This window comes from Carassius carassius, chromosome 2 (assembly GCF_963082965.1).
Source record: "Carassius carassius chromosome 2, fCarCar2.1, whole genome shotgun sequence".
Classification (NCBI taxonomy): Eukaryota; Metazoa; Chordata; class Actinopteri; order Cypriniformes; family Cyprinidae; genus Carassius; species Carassius carassius.
In genome coordinates, this window is record NC_081756.1 from 18,052,843 (window position 1) to 18,070,674 (window position 17,832).

At 37.8% G+C, this 17,832-nt stretch overlaps 1 protein-coding gene across 1 annotated transcript in view; it reads right to left on the reverse strand.

Moving 5' to 3' along the window:
• Window positions 1-1,341: 1,341 nt before the first annotated feature.
• LOC132105245 (retinal dehydrogenase 2-like) overlaps window positions 1,342-17,832 on the reverse strand; it is a 24,067-nt gene continuing 7,576 nt past the window's right edge. Inside the window, exons 2-13 of the mRNA XM_059510434.1 lie at window positions 17,041-17,145; window positions 16,360-16,500; window positions 14,535-14,664; window positions 12,123-12,184; window positions 10,975-11,103; window positions 10,491-10,604; window positions 6,040-6,142; window positions 5,196-5,380; window positions 4,235-4,399; window positions 4,001-4,158; window positions 3,137-3,211; window positions 1,342-3,047 (exon numbers count right to left, since the gene is read on the reverse strand). Of these exons, the coding sequence (XP_059366417.1) occupies window positions 2,975-3,047; window positions 3,137-3,211; window positions 4,001-4,158; window positions 4,235-4,399; window positions 5,196-5,380; window positions 6,040-6,142; window positions 10,491-10,604; window positions 10,975-11,103; window positions 12,123-12,184; window positions 14,535-14,664; window positions 16,360-16,500; window positions 17,041-17,145 (1,440 nt within the window). The 3' untranslated portion in view covers window positions 1,342-2,974. The remainder of the gene's footprint in view (window positions 3,048-3,136; window positions 3,212-4,000; window positions 4,159-4,234; window positions 4,400-5,195; window positions 5,381-6,039; window positions 6,143-10,490; window positions 10,605-10,974; window positions 11,104-12,122; window positions 12,185-14,534; window positions 14,665-16,359; window positions 16,501-17,040; window positions 17,146-17,832) is intronic.

Sequence of the window (17,832 nt, forward strand, 5' to 3'; positions counted from 1 at the left end):
ACCTTTTCTCCCCAAAACAGACTGGAATCTCTTTATCCAGTTGTGTTCCTCCCATGCAGCAGCTGTGCAGCTGGTTCTTAGCTGGAAACTGAACACAGTACGTCTGCGGTCAGGAGGGACCTCAGTCCAGGCCCTCCCATGTTCATGTAGGGAAGCTATAATGTCATGCAATTGGGGCCGTATTATTGTTGCATTAGGCTTGAGGAGTGATGTCAGAGGAAAGAGGAAACTAGCTAACTCCCAACTAAGGCAGCAGAGGTCCGACTAAAGCTGGCTGACGCCCAACATGCTTCAAGTGTTTTTCTTTTTCAGTGGCCCTTCATTTTGTTTTGCTAATTAGTCATGCAACAACGGGAGTAGTTTTAGGAATAGCAGATTCTAAAGTAGAAAAAATGAAATAGCATTTTCTAGTAAAATGTACTTCAATTATCTCACTTTTTTTCTTTTACAGTATTCACTGGTATCTTGACAGACATTACTGACATTTCTTTGTAAACTCTTATTCTGGTCTTTTTTTCAAATCAGGAGATACGTCTCCGGTTAACTTAATTGATAACTAGGAGAAACGATCAAGAAACTGAAGAGCTCTCCTATGGGATTTGTCTTTCCTGAGGCAATGAAACAAACAGCATGGGATTTTGAAGCAGTCCAAACACACTACTGTGTTATTCTAACTGATCTCTGAGATATGGCTGAAGGGGAGAAAGTGTCTCCCTCTGGAGGAGGAGCTTGTAAAGCATGCTGCAGCTCTCCAGTTCCCACCAGCTTAGCTTTCTCCGTTTATCTTGATGAAGACAAATGAACACATTCTAGCGTCTAATGTTGCAATCTCATTTTATAAATGTGACATGCAATAGTTTTATCATCTATTTGGCAAAGTGTAGAAAATCCATAGTTATTTAGAGAAGATGGGATTGGAAATGTATGCCAGCGTCTATCTGAGAGATAATACACAAATGTTTAATTCATCCCCTCATTCAGTAGATGGGAAGGTTATATGGATCTATTTGGCCATAAATCCTCTGAAAGAGCGTAGGCTAATGATCAGTGAATGATATTTATCTGACTCCATAAGTGCTTCATCTAATAAATGTATGTCTCTGAGGAAAGCTATTGGAGGTTCAATCATGATAGATGCCACCTTTGCCATTTAACCTTGGGCAGAGTCCAAGCTGGTTGAAATTAGGTTCTCAAAGGAGAAGCGATCATTGTGATCATTCTCACATTGTGAACAAAGAGACATTTTGTAAGTGTGTGAGAAAGTTAAGTGTTCACTTGAATTCACTGTGCACTACCAGAGTCATAAAAATGAAAATACACCCTTAAGAATCACACATGAAGTCGGTAATAATGCCATTTATTGATTTATTGTGTTTTTCTAACTTAAAACCAGTAATTTTACACTACTGTCATGTAGAAATATCGGTGTGAACTTGGTACACTGTAATCATATGAGACTCCAGAGAATTATAAATACTGTTAAACAGACTCCTAGGAGGGAAGGGTCGATGACACCATTGTGCAACAACGTCAAATGGATTAAACAATCCTTCTAAGGCCTTTCGCCTGCAACCTTTCAACACTTTCCTGTGTTGATTAGTTCACACTTGAAAACATGCAACACTTTTTTTGAGGTGAAACAAACCACTTTTGTTCTTCAGTTGTTGTCACATACTAGCGCATAAGGAAATGGTTCAGAATAATTTCCAGGTGATCCACAGGAAGGCCAATTATCACTGTAGTGGTCTTTCTGTGTTCTAGTTCAAAGCTCTGTGCTGTCCTTTTCTGCTCTTCCAGATCCAGACCAGTGTTGTGTAAAGTAGCAAAGTCTTTTCATCAAGCGTATTGTTCTGACTAAAGATGCTGCTGGGAAAATCCATTGTGTCTGTTTGTCTTTGGGAATGCAACTTCTAAGGTAGTTGCACTACTGGGTGCTTCTTTTATCTGGCTCATATTGCTCATATCTGAAGAACTCTAACCAAACAATCTCTGACTCAGTCTGTTCTCACCCTGTTTGACATAAATCTGAATACTCAGAGTCATATGAAAAATGCAACAACTGAAGCAGAAATCCATCTTGCTAAGGATCTCTGTTCAGGCCCCCCCCTCCTTTTTACTAATGATTTCTTTTTCTCAGTCATAACTTTGCAGTCATAAATCTGTAACAAGACAACCAGAAAATCACCTTCAAGAGAAGACTTTTAGTAAAACATTTTAATGAAGAAATTACTCTATACTTCTATATTCACCTAACAATAAATGGGCATCAATGTAGAATCATTTGTCGAAATTAAACTCCAAAGATATATATATTTTTCTTCTTGAGGTAAATCATTTTTGTTTACATTGGTCAAGACATCGACACATTTATGCAAAGTAAAACAATCAAACAATGAAATGAAAAATAAAAATACAAAGCAATTACATAAATTTAAGAATTAACACAAAGAAAACAGCTTTTTTTCTAAAACAGAGAGCTTCAGTGGTCTTAGTAAAAACTAATATGCCTACTAGATTTCTACCTAGTGGAAAGGCAAGTTAATTATGAGGTTTGAGAATGGCACCCCTCAGACACAACAGACCTCCATTGGCCATGTGGTCTCAGAGAGAGTGGTCGTAGTCTGTTAGTGTCTGCACATTGCTGGTGCAGTGGTCAAAAGCCTAGCCCTCTTTCACCATGACTCCGAGTGCTTTAGTATGGTTAGTGGGAGTCAGTGAAAGGAGGTCACAGCTGGAATGGGTGTAGGCAGTTTATTGTGGCGGTGGATGTGGAGCTGCTAGTGGACGCGGGATGGAGATGAATGTGGTTCATGATAACAGCCTATGAGGATGCAGGAGGAGAGGTGCTCCAATGCAGAAGTGTTGGGTGGTTACTGTGTGTTGTGTTTTACCACTATAGACAACCAAAGGATAATGGCTAGTGGTTAACCTCAGAGGAAGACTTCCCGCTGTCAGGAACGTACATTTTTGTGCTTTAGGATTTCTTCCCTGACATCTGCATTGTAATGGTTTTCACCTCTGTATACTCTTTCAGTCCAATCTCACCCCTGGAAAAATGGAGAACAATGATGTTAATGGAAACTCAAATGTATAGAATATGCGATTATGATGTTATATCATTTGTAAATGCACTTACAACTCACGACCATTCCCGGACATTTTAAATCCTCCAAAAGGACACTGGCAGCTTAGGGCATTATAACAGTTGATCCTGCACCACAACAAAAATACACATCACAATCTTAGCGATTTCATGATTTCGTGAACTTTGTCTATCTGGAAAACTGCAGTCAGATAAGTGAAATTTTGGGATTTCGGTTAATTCGTCTAACACAAAAATACAGATCATGTGGATTCCTTTTTAAATCACTGGATTTAAATAAATGTGACTACACTGCAAAAACTTATTTTCTTGCTCAGCATTTTAGTTTTACATTACAAATATCTGAACATTCTTAAATTATCCCCTTAGCACTCCTGTAAAATTAGCCTAAAACGCCTAGAAAAGGCATACCCAAGGAAAATTGCATTCTGTTCTTTAACCATTTGAAGTAAATGCATGGTTTTGGTCTCTTTTGAAAGGTAATACTCTGAGGTCTGTTCCTAAACAGAAGAAACCTCACACTCACTGTAAGTCTTACTGGTATTGAGTAATATAACTTTGAAAGCACTGAAAAAGGAAAAATTCTGCCTACTTTTTTTTTTGTAAACATTTCTGCAGATGACTATAGCAGGGAGCTATTAGCTGGAAAACACATTGGTTAAAAATGGTTTGCATAATTTGAATCACAAGAATCTAAGCTTTCCAAAGATATGTGATGTGTTTTGTGTCACATACAGGTTAAGAAGAAAATTTCCTATTAAGTCTTGTTAGATAAAAATAAAATAAAGATAAAGTTATATTACTCAATACCAGTAAGACTTACAGTGAGTGTGAGGTTTCTTCTGTTTTGAAACAGAAGCATTTGTGTTTTATCTGTTGATGTGCTATAACTCTTACCACACAGTGCCGGCCTGCAGAGCTGTAGAGACCGTCATGGCCTTGTTGAGGTCTGTGGTGAAGACCGCTGCTGCCAGACCATATTCTGTGTTGTTGGCTCTCTCAATCACTTCTTCAATGGTTTTAAACTTCATGATCTGCTGAACTGGCCCAAATATCTAAAACAAAGTTTTTTTTTGTATAATACTCAGTATTTGAAAATAGAATTATTATCCAGAGATCAAGACAGCTTACCTCTTCCTTGGCAATGCGCATGTGGTCCTGTACATCAGAAAAGACTGTGGGCTCCAGAAAGAAGCCTTTAGAAGGAGGAGCTTTGCCGCCACACTCCAGTTTAGCTCCCTCAGTGATGCCGCTCTGAATCAGCTCCAGTACACGACTCCGCTGCTCCGCACTCACCTGTCACAGCCAACACAGAGATGATCAACTACTGAATCCTGTGTCTTTATTAACACGGACAATTGGAACAGACATTTAAAAATAATCATAAATTGGCCAGATTATGCAGATAATATAATGTCTTGTTTAACTATTAATGTTTCATTGTACAGATTGTTGCTCACATTCCGTTTAATAATATAGGTAATGACATGTATTCTGAGATAATATTGTAAGATATTATTGTAAAAACATTGCTTTAGATATATATTATAGACTACCATGCAAACGTTTGGAGTTGTTAAGATTTGTGAATGAAAGAAGAATCTTATGTTCTAAGACTGCATTCATTTGATCACAAAATATAGTAAAAACAGTAATACTGCTAAATATTATTACAAAATTAAAAATTATTTTCTATTTTAATATTATTAAAAAATGTATGTATTCATGCAAGGGCAAGACTAAATTTTCATGAGTCATCACTCCGGTCTTCAGTGTCACTGATGTGCTGCTCTGTGCTGCTTCTTATTGTTATTATCATGTTATTATTATTTTTGTGGAAACAGTGATGCATTTTTTGTTCCAGGATTTTGTGATGAATAAAAAGGAACATCATTTATTGGAAAGAGAAGCCTTTACTGTCTCTTTAAAACAATTTAATGCATCCTTGCTGAATAAAAGTACATATACAACTACATTTAAGTTTTTGATTCCTTTTTTTTTTGCTTAAAAAAAAAATCGTACTGAATCCAAACTTCTGAACAGCAGTACATATGAATTATTTATGATATTTAAGCAATTAACTGGCTCTTACCTGAGGTCCCTGCTCAGCGGTTGGGTCAAAGGGATTTCCCACTGTCCTTCTCTGCGCTCTCTCAACACTCCTTCGCACAAACTCATCATAAATGGGCTCCTCCACGAAGATACGGGAACCAGCAGTGCAGCATTGACCATTATTGAAGAAAACACCCTGATGGGCCTGTTCGACTGCCAGATCAACTGAGAAAGAGAGAGAAAACACATTATTAAGCATCTGCCAGCAATGCACTATTGTTTAAATAAAATAAATTAACAGCCCAAACAACAGGTGATAAAAGAGGAATATAGCTCATACATGGCAGTAAGTCATTTATTAATAGACTTGGAGCCATACATTTCTAGTTAGGCAGCTGTAACAAATTTCTCTCTTGTTCTTCTGGTGTGTCTGCTGTTTATGCATGCATACACTTGAGTATGTGCATCTGCGTGGGATCATGGACACCTGGGAAAAGGGTGGCAGGCTGTGGCATTTGAAGGGTTAATGGGAGCCGGCAGATTTACGGCTGTGGTGTGATGCATCCGGGCAGGGTCCATTCGGCTGATTTACGGGGGGCTGTGTTCACGGCTGCTGAAAACATTTAAAAGCTCTGACTTGGTTTGGTGGTCTACTTTTAGACGATAAGGATTAAGGGTTTAGGAAGTGACATAAGTTCATTAGCATGAATAAGGACCTCTCGGAAACATAAGACACTTTTTTTTTTGCCCAGACGCAGCTCTAAAAGATCCCTGAAGGTCTTTGATGTCAAGTGACAGGGAGAGTTTCTGGAGTAGCACCTGTGCATAAACTCTTGCAGCGGGACAACAGGAGGGCAGCCGTAAAACAGCGTCTGAATACTTACAATCAGCATCTGCAAAAATGATGTTGGGACTCTTTCCCCCGAGCTCTAGCGTGACTCTCTTCAGATTGCTCTTTCCTGCTGCTTCTTGAATCAGCTTGCCTACCTGTGGAGAGAGAGAAGAGCCACTTTAATCAGCAGGACTTCACAGAGGAGCCTTACTAAATCTCAACCTCAGTGGGATGCTGTCATTAATAAATCCTGCTGCATGAGAAGCCCCTCTTCAGCAAGGCAGCACCAGCACCATTATCAGGCCTATGAGATTCAGCCCACATATCTTAAATATCTGTGCATACGGTTGCGGCCAAAGAGAATGGAATGTCCAACACACAACAGTATCTGCTGGTTAATCGAGAAAAGGAAGAACTGACCGCAGGTTTGTGTAAGATGCTCAACACTGTTTGGAGCCACAAAATAACAGTGAAATAAGACCCTTGAAATGCATTCATTGGCTTTGTTAGTGCATAAATGAAAGCATATGTAGTGATTATTGGTCTGGTTTTGGTTTCTCTGAGCTTAAGGAGCATGTTTCTTTTTAACAGGAGTCTACTGTTTCATAATTTCATGTCCCTTGTTGCTCTTCCCTGAATCTGTTCTCTTCCAACTGTATTTCACACTTCTTTTCACCTAAAGTTTCACATTAGCGGTGGCCTGGCTCTCATCTTACAGGCTGTTCAGGCCTGTGTAAGGACTGCAGACATCACACAGCTGCTGTCTGTGGCGTTGCTTCACATCTCAGAGAACATTATGGTCATGTCAAACTATTCTTTTCTACCTGCATGTATGTGTTTGTTTGAGAAAGACCGTCTTACACAGCCAGCTCAGCGCTTAACAGTAAACAAACATTTGTAAATATTTCCTTTCCGCAAAACATACTTAACTGACAGTAAGTATTTTCTCTATCTGTTTTCCATCAGATAGCAGAAAGAGAAAAAAAGGAGAGGGGAGAAGGCGAAGGGAAAACAATCCTCCTCAGTTCCCTCTGACACTCTGGCTCAGTGGAAAAATGAAAGCTGGGCTCTTTGCATGAATGTAAATGCCAACCTCTCACAGATACTGTAACTATATAAGTGTTGGTTTAAGTTTTGGATGCTACTTTAGTTTTTCAAACTACAAGATAATCATAATTTGATGAGGCTAAATTTGCAATGTAGGGAAAATAATCAGTTAATTTACAAGAATTGTCCAAATATACCAATTCATTCTAGTGTTCTAATTTTGTGTAGTGCTAATTCATTGGAATTCATTGGAAAAAGTTGCTTAAAAACAGCTGAACTGTTGACACATAATGTCAAGTTACTAGTGTAGCCATGTTTAGTTACTCCTGGTTTGTCTGCAGTCATGACCTTAATTTGTGTATACTACTACTACTTATTCTTCTTCTTACTATTACTAATAAATAATAATAATAAAAAAATAATACATTTATAAAATGTGTGAAACCACTTTAAAATTAGGTTGAATGTGCTTTTTGTTTCATTTAAGATGAAAAAGAAATCACACTGCACACTCCACAAATAGCAGCAATGGGCAGGTCATACATCACACACCAGAATGCCTCACCCCCACCCCCCCCCATCTCCACCCCCGGCCTAGACCTCCCTTAAACGCTCGGCTGAAGTGACTCAGAGTCTGTGTATGTACACACATGCACAGCGTGAGAGATCTGGGTTGCCTAATCAAGTCCAGATTATGGCTCAGCAACACCCACAGCAGCAGTGCTGACAGGAGGAGAAGAGAAAACCCCTGTGAGGCTGCTGCCAGTGAAGAGAAAGGGCGAGAAGGTGGGGTGTATAGTGATGAGTTTCCTGTGAAAGTCGGTCAGTGGAAGTGTGGGTGAAGACGGGTGGGCTGTGGTTTTCAGTGTGACGCTATGATCATCTGAGGATTTGTGTGGTCTGTTGATGTTTTTTTTTCTCAGTCACTGCATTCTTGTTTTATCAATGACATTTTAATTTAAAGGAAATAAATAGTCATAGCAGTCATCAAATTATTGGTGAAACTGGGAAATAACTTAACTGTCATTTCGCAACAAAAAGAAACATCTGTTGCATTTCAACAAGTGCTTTTCAAGTACACAAGCTTAGTTTGTTTTCTGTTGAAACAACACTTCTGTTTGTGTGAGAAGTCTTATGTCCACATACAGACCCACACACACACACAATTCTCTGTTTCTTTGACAGTAAAGATAAACACCAAGTACATTTACACTACCGTTCAAAAGTTTGAGGTCAGTAAGAGTTTGTAATATTTTTGAAAGAATTATTTTATGCACACCAAGGCTGCATTTATTTGATTAAAAACAATATATTGTGAAATATTTCAATTTAACATAAGTGTTTTCTATATTAATATGTTTTAAAATGCAATGTATTCCTGTGATGGCAAAGCTGAATTTTCAGCAGCCATTACCTCTATATCTATAATGTCACATGATCCTTCAGAATTGATGCTTATTTTTTTGCTCATGGAAACTAAATTATTAGTTTCTTGTTGTTATTATTATCATCAATGTTGAAAACATTGTGCTTCTTTAAAAGTTTGTGGAAACGCAGATGAATAGAAAATACAATATTTATTTTATTTATTTTAAGCAATTATTTCAAATATCATTTTTTGGTCACATTGCAATGTCTTTACTGTCATTTTTGATCAGTTCATGTATTGTTACTAAATAATTAATTTCTTTAAAATAATTTACTGACCTCAAACTTTCGAATGGCACTGCACATGTATTTTAAAAGTTCAGTAAATAACTGAATTCATTACAGCTTGTTTTTTGCAAAGCCAGACTAACAGACCCAGATAACGTGGTTGTATGCATCATGTGCTTTTTTCAGAAGACAGTTAATAAGTATATTTAATCCTTCATATATTCATGTATTCTTGGACAGGCAGATTGCTCAGACTGCTGCTCCACTACGTAAAAACCTGCTGTAATTCGATTATAACTAGGCATGTAAACTCACTTTTTGGGTGAAGCTAATGGCATCATAAGCTCTAGCTCGGTCTATTCTAATTCATACAATTCACCTCAATTAATAACAAAACATACTGCGTGTATAAGAACAGATCAAAACATACACTGAAGTATTTCGATTTATGAGAGGCTGTAATTGAATAAAGGGCTTAAGGGATCTTACCAGTGAGGCAAGTGTAGCTACAAATAATCAGTGTTTAAAATTCGCTGTCACAGCAGAGTTATGTCGCTGTCAGTGAGGCCTGTTTTCAAGCACTAAATCCTATGTGCCTAACATGGTGTCTATTTTCAGTCCCTGGCTTTCTATTAAATTTTTACAGTTAGCTTTAAAGACTAATTTTTTCCTCTGGGGCCACAATGTAGCTGTTTAATGTCCAATGCATAAAGCTCAGTAGTAAGGGTAGTCCTTATACAATATGCACAGGACACTTATGAGGCGTAAATGAACTCAGCTGTCCAACCAGACTGGAACGACATTAACAGTTCATGAAATGGGCGCATGGTGTCCATTTATTATTTCTGTTCCGGTGGTTATGACAGACCACCAGTGGATTAATATCTCATTCCCACTTCCACCTAAAACCTGTTTATTAGAAACAATTTTGGAAAGCCAGGTGGTCCGGTAAGCATTCCTGGGTGTGAGAGTGTGTGTAGTATAAGAAAGCAGACAGACCCCCCCTAAAAACACAACTTCCTCAGGCTTCTCATTACACAATACACAATCACACACAATAATGGGGTGCATATTCACTAACCACTCACCGTCAGAAAAATTCTTTACCTATAGGGGTACATTAGCTTGTCACAAGAGGCAGTACTCTTAAAATGACAGAAGTAGTACGCTATACAAATAAACTTGAAGTAGTAATATGTACCCTAAAGGCCCCAATGTACATCAAATTGAATTGAAGAACAAACTGGTGTGATGTAATAACAAACTAAATCAGGGCAAAATGGAGATTGTTTTAGGAGTTTGAAACAGCCTGCCAAAGCTCTGGCTGGTAAACACCTTCAAGCTACCATTTGACAAATACATAAAATGGGCTCTGTTTTGACGTGAAAATCTCCTGTGCATTTCTTCTGTTGAGTCTTTTGAGGTCAGACAAGAGTAAAGTGAACAACGTAAAAGATTTTTGTCTTGAGTATATTGGGGCATTATAGGTTCTACTATGAACCCTTTAAGCATAAATAAGGTACAATGTTGTCCCTTTAAGGGTACTTTCCCAGTGACAAGCAGTTGTACCCTTAAAGGTAACATTTTTGCAGATCCCAGTGGTTCCAAATTAATTAAAAATTAATCCTACAAGTCTGCACATTTGTCAAAAGTCTTGAGGACTTTACTGATGCCTGAATAAAGACCGTGACTGCAAGTCCACATCAAGAGCGTCATTCGGATAGGGCATATGACAAACCGGCAGAAAGGAGGATGAGGGAAGAGGGTGTGATTCTTTCATTCTGCTGATAGGAAAATTACCTCAGTCGATCCTGTGAACGCCACTTTATCTATGCCCATGTGTGAAGAGATCGCGGCTCCAGCGGTTGGCCCATAGCCTGGCAAAATATTGACAACTCCCGGTGGAAACCCAGCCTGTGGAAACAGTATGAGAGGAAAAAGCGTTAGATGAGAGCTGAGCCAAGAACACCACAGGCCGTGAAGGGGGAATCCAGACCCACCCCGACCTCCCTACAGGCCCTGTGGATGAGAGGATGGACAGAACATCAAAAGTAAGAGAAGAAATGGGCCTCTTAATCCAAGAGAAAGAGAGGCAGTGCCACAAAGGTCTGGGTGCAGTGGGGAACAAATGAGGAAATATCACTCATTTGCATGAATGTGTGTTTATGTTGCTTTTGTATCACTTTGTATCATTTTACTGCTGTAATGTGAATGTGATGCGGACAGAATGGATACTATTTTATCCCTTCATACAAAACAATGTTGTAAAATCATTTTGCTGTACCTCTTTGATCAGAGCAGCGATGTAGAGGCAGGTGAGAGGGGTCTCCTCAGCAGGTTTCAGGACAACAGTGTTCCCGCAGCTCAGCGCTGGCCCCAATTTCCATGCTGTCATCACCAGGGGGAAGTTCCACTGTACAGACATAGGTCAGGAACTTACTGTGGGAGCTCGTTCAGACAAACTCATATCTTTGTTTCTTGAGAGCATGACTCCTTCACTAATGATTTCAGACTCCTGCACATTCATTTTGAAACCGAATGTTTCTAAAACAGAGTCACACAATCTTCTGTAACACTTAGGCTCAGTAGCTTTGTGCCTGTCACGCTCCTACAATGTCAAATGACCTGCTAGATGGACCAGATTTTAGTGAAATATTTGGTGTGCCTTATTGGAAACAAGTCATTTCTCATGTCATGAGGTCTAGAGTTGTAAGTACAGGACTTCATTGTCACAATCTATGTTTTTTATTTTTTGTTTCCTTGTTTCTATTTCTGTCCTTCAAGTATACCTTCCACTCACCCCTGATTCATTATTTCTCAGTTCCTTTTTCTTTCTTTTTCTGCCTCACTTGGCACAGGCCATGACCTCCTCCTGCTAGTCTGTTTGTAGCAAACCATACAGAGACTAATAAGAACCTCAAACACTTCCAGGAACTTGTGTGAAATATTGTAAAGCTATAGTGTAATGGAAATCGATGCAGATTTTTTTTCTGCAGTATTGTGATGTACATCTGAGCGAAATTAATTACGATGGGGACTTGGTTCAATCTATCGCTTGTTGACTGGATGAATGCAGATCTGAATGCAAGCTTGCAGAGAGTTTATAAAAAGGGGAAGGGTTAAAGCAGAATAAATGATTGGAGGGTTCAATCAAATGTCACCAAAAAGAAGTCTGTAGTTTCACTGGAAGACTGAGTTTAAAAAATTACACAGCCAAAAATAACATGCATGGATCAATCATTCACAATAACTCAATCTTAACTTCAAGCCGAAATTAACTTTAAGGAAAAGAGGGCCTCCCCCAAAGCTAAAACCTCAACAAGCCTGTCATCCTCACTAAGGGGCTCAAATACCTCCCCATTTAGGACTTTGAAGATGACAGAAAAATATTAAGCAAAGAATATTAAGGAAAATTAGGGCCAAAACACTCACAGGAATGATCTGTCCACACACTCCAATGGGCTCATGTCTGGTAAGAGTGAAATATTCTCCATCTGTGTGACAGAAAAAAAATAAATGGTAATACTACAGTATTAGTCAACACAGGGAAAATGGTGTCAAATGCACTTTCTACTTAAGCTTAGAAAATAAACAAAGTCTAAACAAATGAAATAAAAGGTGAAAATAAGTGGCATTATACAGAAAAGAACAACTGACATTTTTACTAACAAGAGTTTTCAGTTGAAAGAGCTTAGATAATATCACTGTCCTTTGTCTTACAGCAATATGGAAAAGAGTGTGATCACTCCATCCCTCGCTGTGGAAACATGCAGTTGGCCTAAAGCATCTGGACGAGAGGCATGCCGGTGATTCATCTCGCTTGGTGACCAGATAAGAGAAGGCCAAAAACACACATTCTGCTTGTTTGTGCTGTATTTCTATTATGGATGAGATTGGAAATGAAATAAAGCGAATCACTGCGAGTTCCCACTATGCAAGTTTGGTTTAGCAACACAACAAAGGCCCATTGCTGAGCTCCAGCCCTGACAGGGGTATTTACAGATCTTTTCCCCTCCATTCTTCATTTTTATTTCTCGTGCTGTGAAAATTGTATAATAACAGCATGCAGCAGCATGGGTGCTTGTTTGTGTAAGATGAGAGAGTGAATATGAGAGAGACATGATCAAATACAAGAGGGACTGGAGTGTGTGCATTATATGAAGGACTGTATAGGACAGTATAAGTGTAAATATTACAGCATGAGCCAATCAGAGAGAAATGGTGACAGACAGTGCTGGAATGCACAATAATTACATGGACACCTGACAGCGGACACCTCTCTCGCATGTGGCCCATGTGACATGGGGGCCCTGAAGGGCGGCTCCACAATCTCCCCCGCACACACATGCTTGCACACTAAAGGCTGCTCCGTGACATCACTGCTGCAAGTCTACTGCTGTCCCGTAGTCTCCAGGCTCCCTGCCGCATTCCTTTCAAACAACTAAATTAGCCAGAACAGACCCCCAGTGCCCCGTAGTGCCCCCCGGCCCTGTAGCTGTCACTGTGCTCCACTGATGGCAGTGCTCCACAGGAGGGCGGCCATTAGCACTCAGATTTATAACTGTTATGGGACCTCGTCTGTTTACCCTCAGTGCACCTTCATAACCCCACAACATCTCCTGTAGGCCTCAGAGAAAACACAGCTCTATTCTGTCTTAGAGCTGTGGTCTCTCTAATCAAGGTCAAACTTCCTAAAATGTCTAGGATGGGTCTACACCTTAAGGTCTGGATAGTTTCCAGTCCAGTATTTCCATGCTCTCCAAAACATCTACTTCTGTGTCATCAGCTTTCGTAAACATATAGTTTATATCAATAAAATTATGTGATTTTGGATATATAACATACCAACCCCAATATGTGAAATTTCATAATGAATATACACTTTTTTAATGAGTCTGAAAAAAAAAATTATGCTTACCAAGGCTGCATTTATTTGATCAAAAATACAATAAAAACAGTTATACTGTGAATTAAAATTACAATTTAAAATAAGTTCTATTTTAAAATCTAATTTATTCCTGTCACAGTCTTCAGTATCACATGTTCCTTCAGAAATCAAATTGAATTTGCTGCTTAAGAAACATTTCTTATTATTACCAATGTTGAAAACAGATTTATTTTCAGCATTCTTTGATAAATATAAAGTTTTTTAAAACAGCATTTATTTCAAGTAGAAATCTTATATAACATTATAAATGTCTTTACTATCCCTTTTATTTAAAAAAAATAAACTTTACTGACCCCAAACTTTTTTTAATGGTGGTGCTCATAAACATTAAAAGGTGCACAATTACATGTAGACAAAATTATGTGTAAGGGTTTATACAAAGGGTTTTATTTTATATAAAAAAAAATTATATATATATATATATATATATATATATATATATATATATATATATATATATATATATATATATATATATATATATATATATTGTCCCCCAGTCAATATTATTTACAAATCACTTTAGTATTAAACGGATGTTTTAATAAAATGATTCATAATAAAAAGAAAACATTACGTTATATATATCTATATATCTATATATATATAATTATGTTTTCAGAAATATAAAATGAAATGTCATTATTATTTATATTTTCTGTATTTGCTGTGTCACACAAAAACTGCCCACTGCTTTGCTTATTTCTGTTTGTGAGTGCTAATTTACTGTGATGCAAAACTTTGCATCCAAGCTAGCTTTTGTGGTTACTCTTTAAAACCACCAAACTTTTTTTTATATCCTTTGGGTGATCAGACAGCTCCCCACCAAGCTCCCCAATTTTGCCTTCTGCCTAATTATATGGTGAGAGTTTATGAAAGGATGAGCATCATCTTACCAGTCGGAATCGTGGAACCGTGGATTTTATCTGCCCATCCAGCAAAATATCGAAAAGTTTTAATGGTTCCCTGAAGGTCCACAAAGAACGAGGAGAGGAAAGGTTTCCCAGTGTCCAGAGACTCCAGGGTCTGAGAGAAGAGAAGGAAGATGAGAGTGTGGGTGTGTGATGAAAAATCAATCATAGAGATTAAACCTGACACCCCCCCCGAGCTGCATTCAGACTAAGCATATCTAAAGCACACACTTACATCTGCTCCCCTAGGAAACTTGATACTCATATAGCCATCACCAGAGACCTGCCTTTTGTTATCTCTATGTCAGCCAACCATGATTTCTTATCGACGTGGGATTAGATTGATATAAGGAGTGATCGTAACCACATGGACGTCGCATTTCTCTTTCAAAGCATTACACTCTGACACTTGTTCAGAGCTGGATGGAGAAAATCTATTGTTTCAGTCCATTTAAGACAAAGTCTAAACTGTAACATGAAAGAGATTTACTCAAAATGGCTACAGCGGCCTTCTGAGAGCTGCACGCACAAAGTCAAACATAGCACTTTTGTTTCTGAATCTGTCTCTTTAGACACATCTCTGTGAGTGGGAAGTAAAAGCAGATGTCCACACTGGAGATAAAAGCATGTCATGGAAGGAACAATACTTCTCTTTTACGTTTCGCTCTTAACCTAAGTGATCGTTAGCGCCCAATATCATGTGTTTCAACTCGGTGTTGTCATCATCCTGGGTTTCAAACATTTGCAGGGCAAATCAAAATTGTTTGAAAAACAACAACTCCTATGGCTCCTGTCATGAAGCTTCAATAAGTCTGAGGCAGAGAGACAGGCCCATTCATTAGACACTTGCTTATTGTTGTGAGCGTCTTTGTCTGCTTAGATGGCTCTGTCCTGTTGAATTTGATTCTCACTCACCAAAAACTGGTACTGACTAAATTTGGTTACGGGTCAGGCTTTTTGGTTCTAACTGAGAAGTACTTACAAAACCAGTTATTAAATATATATATTAAAGAAATCAAAAAACATGATGCATTTGAAAATGTATTATTTGTGTTTATTTATAAAGGCCTTTACATATATATTTTGGAATACAGTTTCTATCTAATGGATAACACTGGAATAGTTATCCTGAGTAATAAAACATACATTTGTGACAGCACTACAGTCTGTAGAGAGAAAAGAAATAAAAAGAATAGATAATTGAACCTTTGCCAGTTGGACATGACTACTTGTTTGGTGATCAATGACAGATTTTAGAAAGGGTTTGGAAAACCTGCTTATAAACAATCATTGTTTTTGAAAATCTTGGTGCATATTTAGAACAAATTTTTAATTGTTTAAAAATGTATTTAATCTAAACCTTTTTTTTTTTTTTTTACAAAAAGACGTTCATTCTTACATCTTAAAGGTCATTTTGTAAATACACTGTTATTCATTGTTTATTAACTGTTGTTCTTAATATACTAATATTAAATTACACAACTTTAAATGTTAAAAATGTATTTGAACATGCAGAAACTAGCATTAACCTAGCTGTTAAAAGTATTGTTCATTATGGTTCATGACACCAAATGTATAACTAACGTTGAACCTACAATAAAAAGGCTGCATTATATCCAACACTGCATTATACCAAATATTTACATTAAAGTTTACATTTATTTAATCAAATTTATATTCCACATACAGTCTCTACAAAAACAAAATAAACATTAGAACAAAAAGATAAATTAGGAAAGTTCCCCTATACACACATTTGAGTAGAGGTTTAGTATTTGCATCTGGCGAGAGTGTTGAATGAAGTACTCACAGCAAGGTAGGCACTGTCTCTTTCCACCAGGTCAGCGAGCTTGAACAGCAGCTTCCCACGTTCAGATGCATCCATCTTCCTCCATACTGAACCCAGAGAGAAGGCCGAACGCGCAGCCTGCACAGCTTTGTCCACATCAGCCTAACAGAAAGGCAAAGAGAGGGGACCGAACAGAGAGAGAAAGAAAGAGAGGGACAGATAGAAACAAGAGGAGGAGAGAGTGGAAAACACTTAATGATAAAACCTTATCCTATGAACAGGTGTTTGTCCACCTTTGGTACAAATGAAATCCATTCGTTCCACATGAGTCTCAGTGACTTCCCCAGTTGCACATTCAGGGGGTCCTAATTTCCTGTATCCATTCTGGTTTTCCACACTTCCTCCCTGATTTACAGAAAGGAACTACAGCCTCTAGCTTGCTTATCCACATTAGACTGAACTACAGCCCCCTACTTCCCTCCCTCCCTCTCTTTCAATTCTGGATGCTCATTCATGCTGAGTGATGGGTGAAAGTGAGAAGCACAATAGCGGTGCTGGACAACTAAATGTAGTCCAACAGAGCAATTGTGCCAAACCTGTTTCTGGCAATGCTTTGACCAATTACCAAATACACACTTTGATGACAAACACACTAGCATGCTAAGAAAGCACACACACACACACACACACACACACGCACACCTTATCTGCTTCCTGGACGTCGCAGATCTTCTCCCCTGTGGCCGGGTTGTATGTGCTGAAGACCTTACCGCTCACAGAATCATGCCATTGATTATTAATAAAAATCTACAGGGAGAAAAAAGAAACATACAGATTAGTTTTTGAAACAGTGAGGCACCCTTTTAAAAATATATAAATAAATCAGTGGTGGACAGTAACTATATATATATATATTATATATATATATAATATATATATATATATATATGTATACCACACACACATTTCTTACGTATATATGTTTATAAGTTAACTAAAAACTGAAAAAAACACTACATATAAACCTACATATACATATGTAAACCTACAAGTCAGAAAAAACAAAATTACTTAAACTTAAAATAAAAAAGTAACAAAAATAAAATCTAATTATTATTCAAAACTATAATAGTATCTCAATGATACTAAAATAACACACACACACAGACGTACATATACCTTTACACATTTATACATTTCAAACTACATTAATTGAGATAGGATTTGTGAACAAATGATTCCTTTGAATTCTTTTATGCTGAACCTACTGAATCAGATCATGCTGATTGGAGTCTCAGAGTTCAAACGTATGAGGCTCTATTTTATATGCTTGCCTTCATTTACTCATGTACATTATCTAGATACTTCGTCCACCACTACTTAATACAGATGTAACGAAACAAGACAACTGTTTGCATGAGAATTAAGAATTTTAATGCAGAATATGTCAAAACAACACCCACAAATGTGCTTCTTTAGGACCCAGGAGGAATT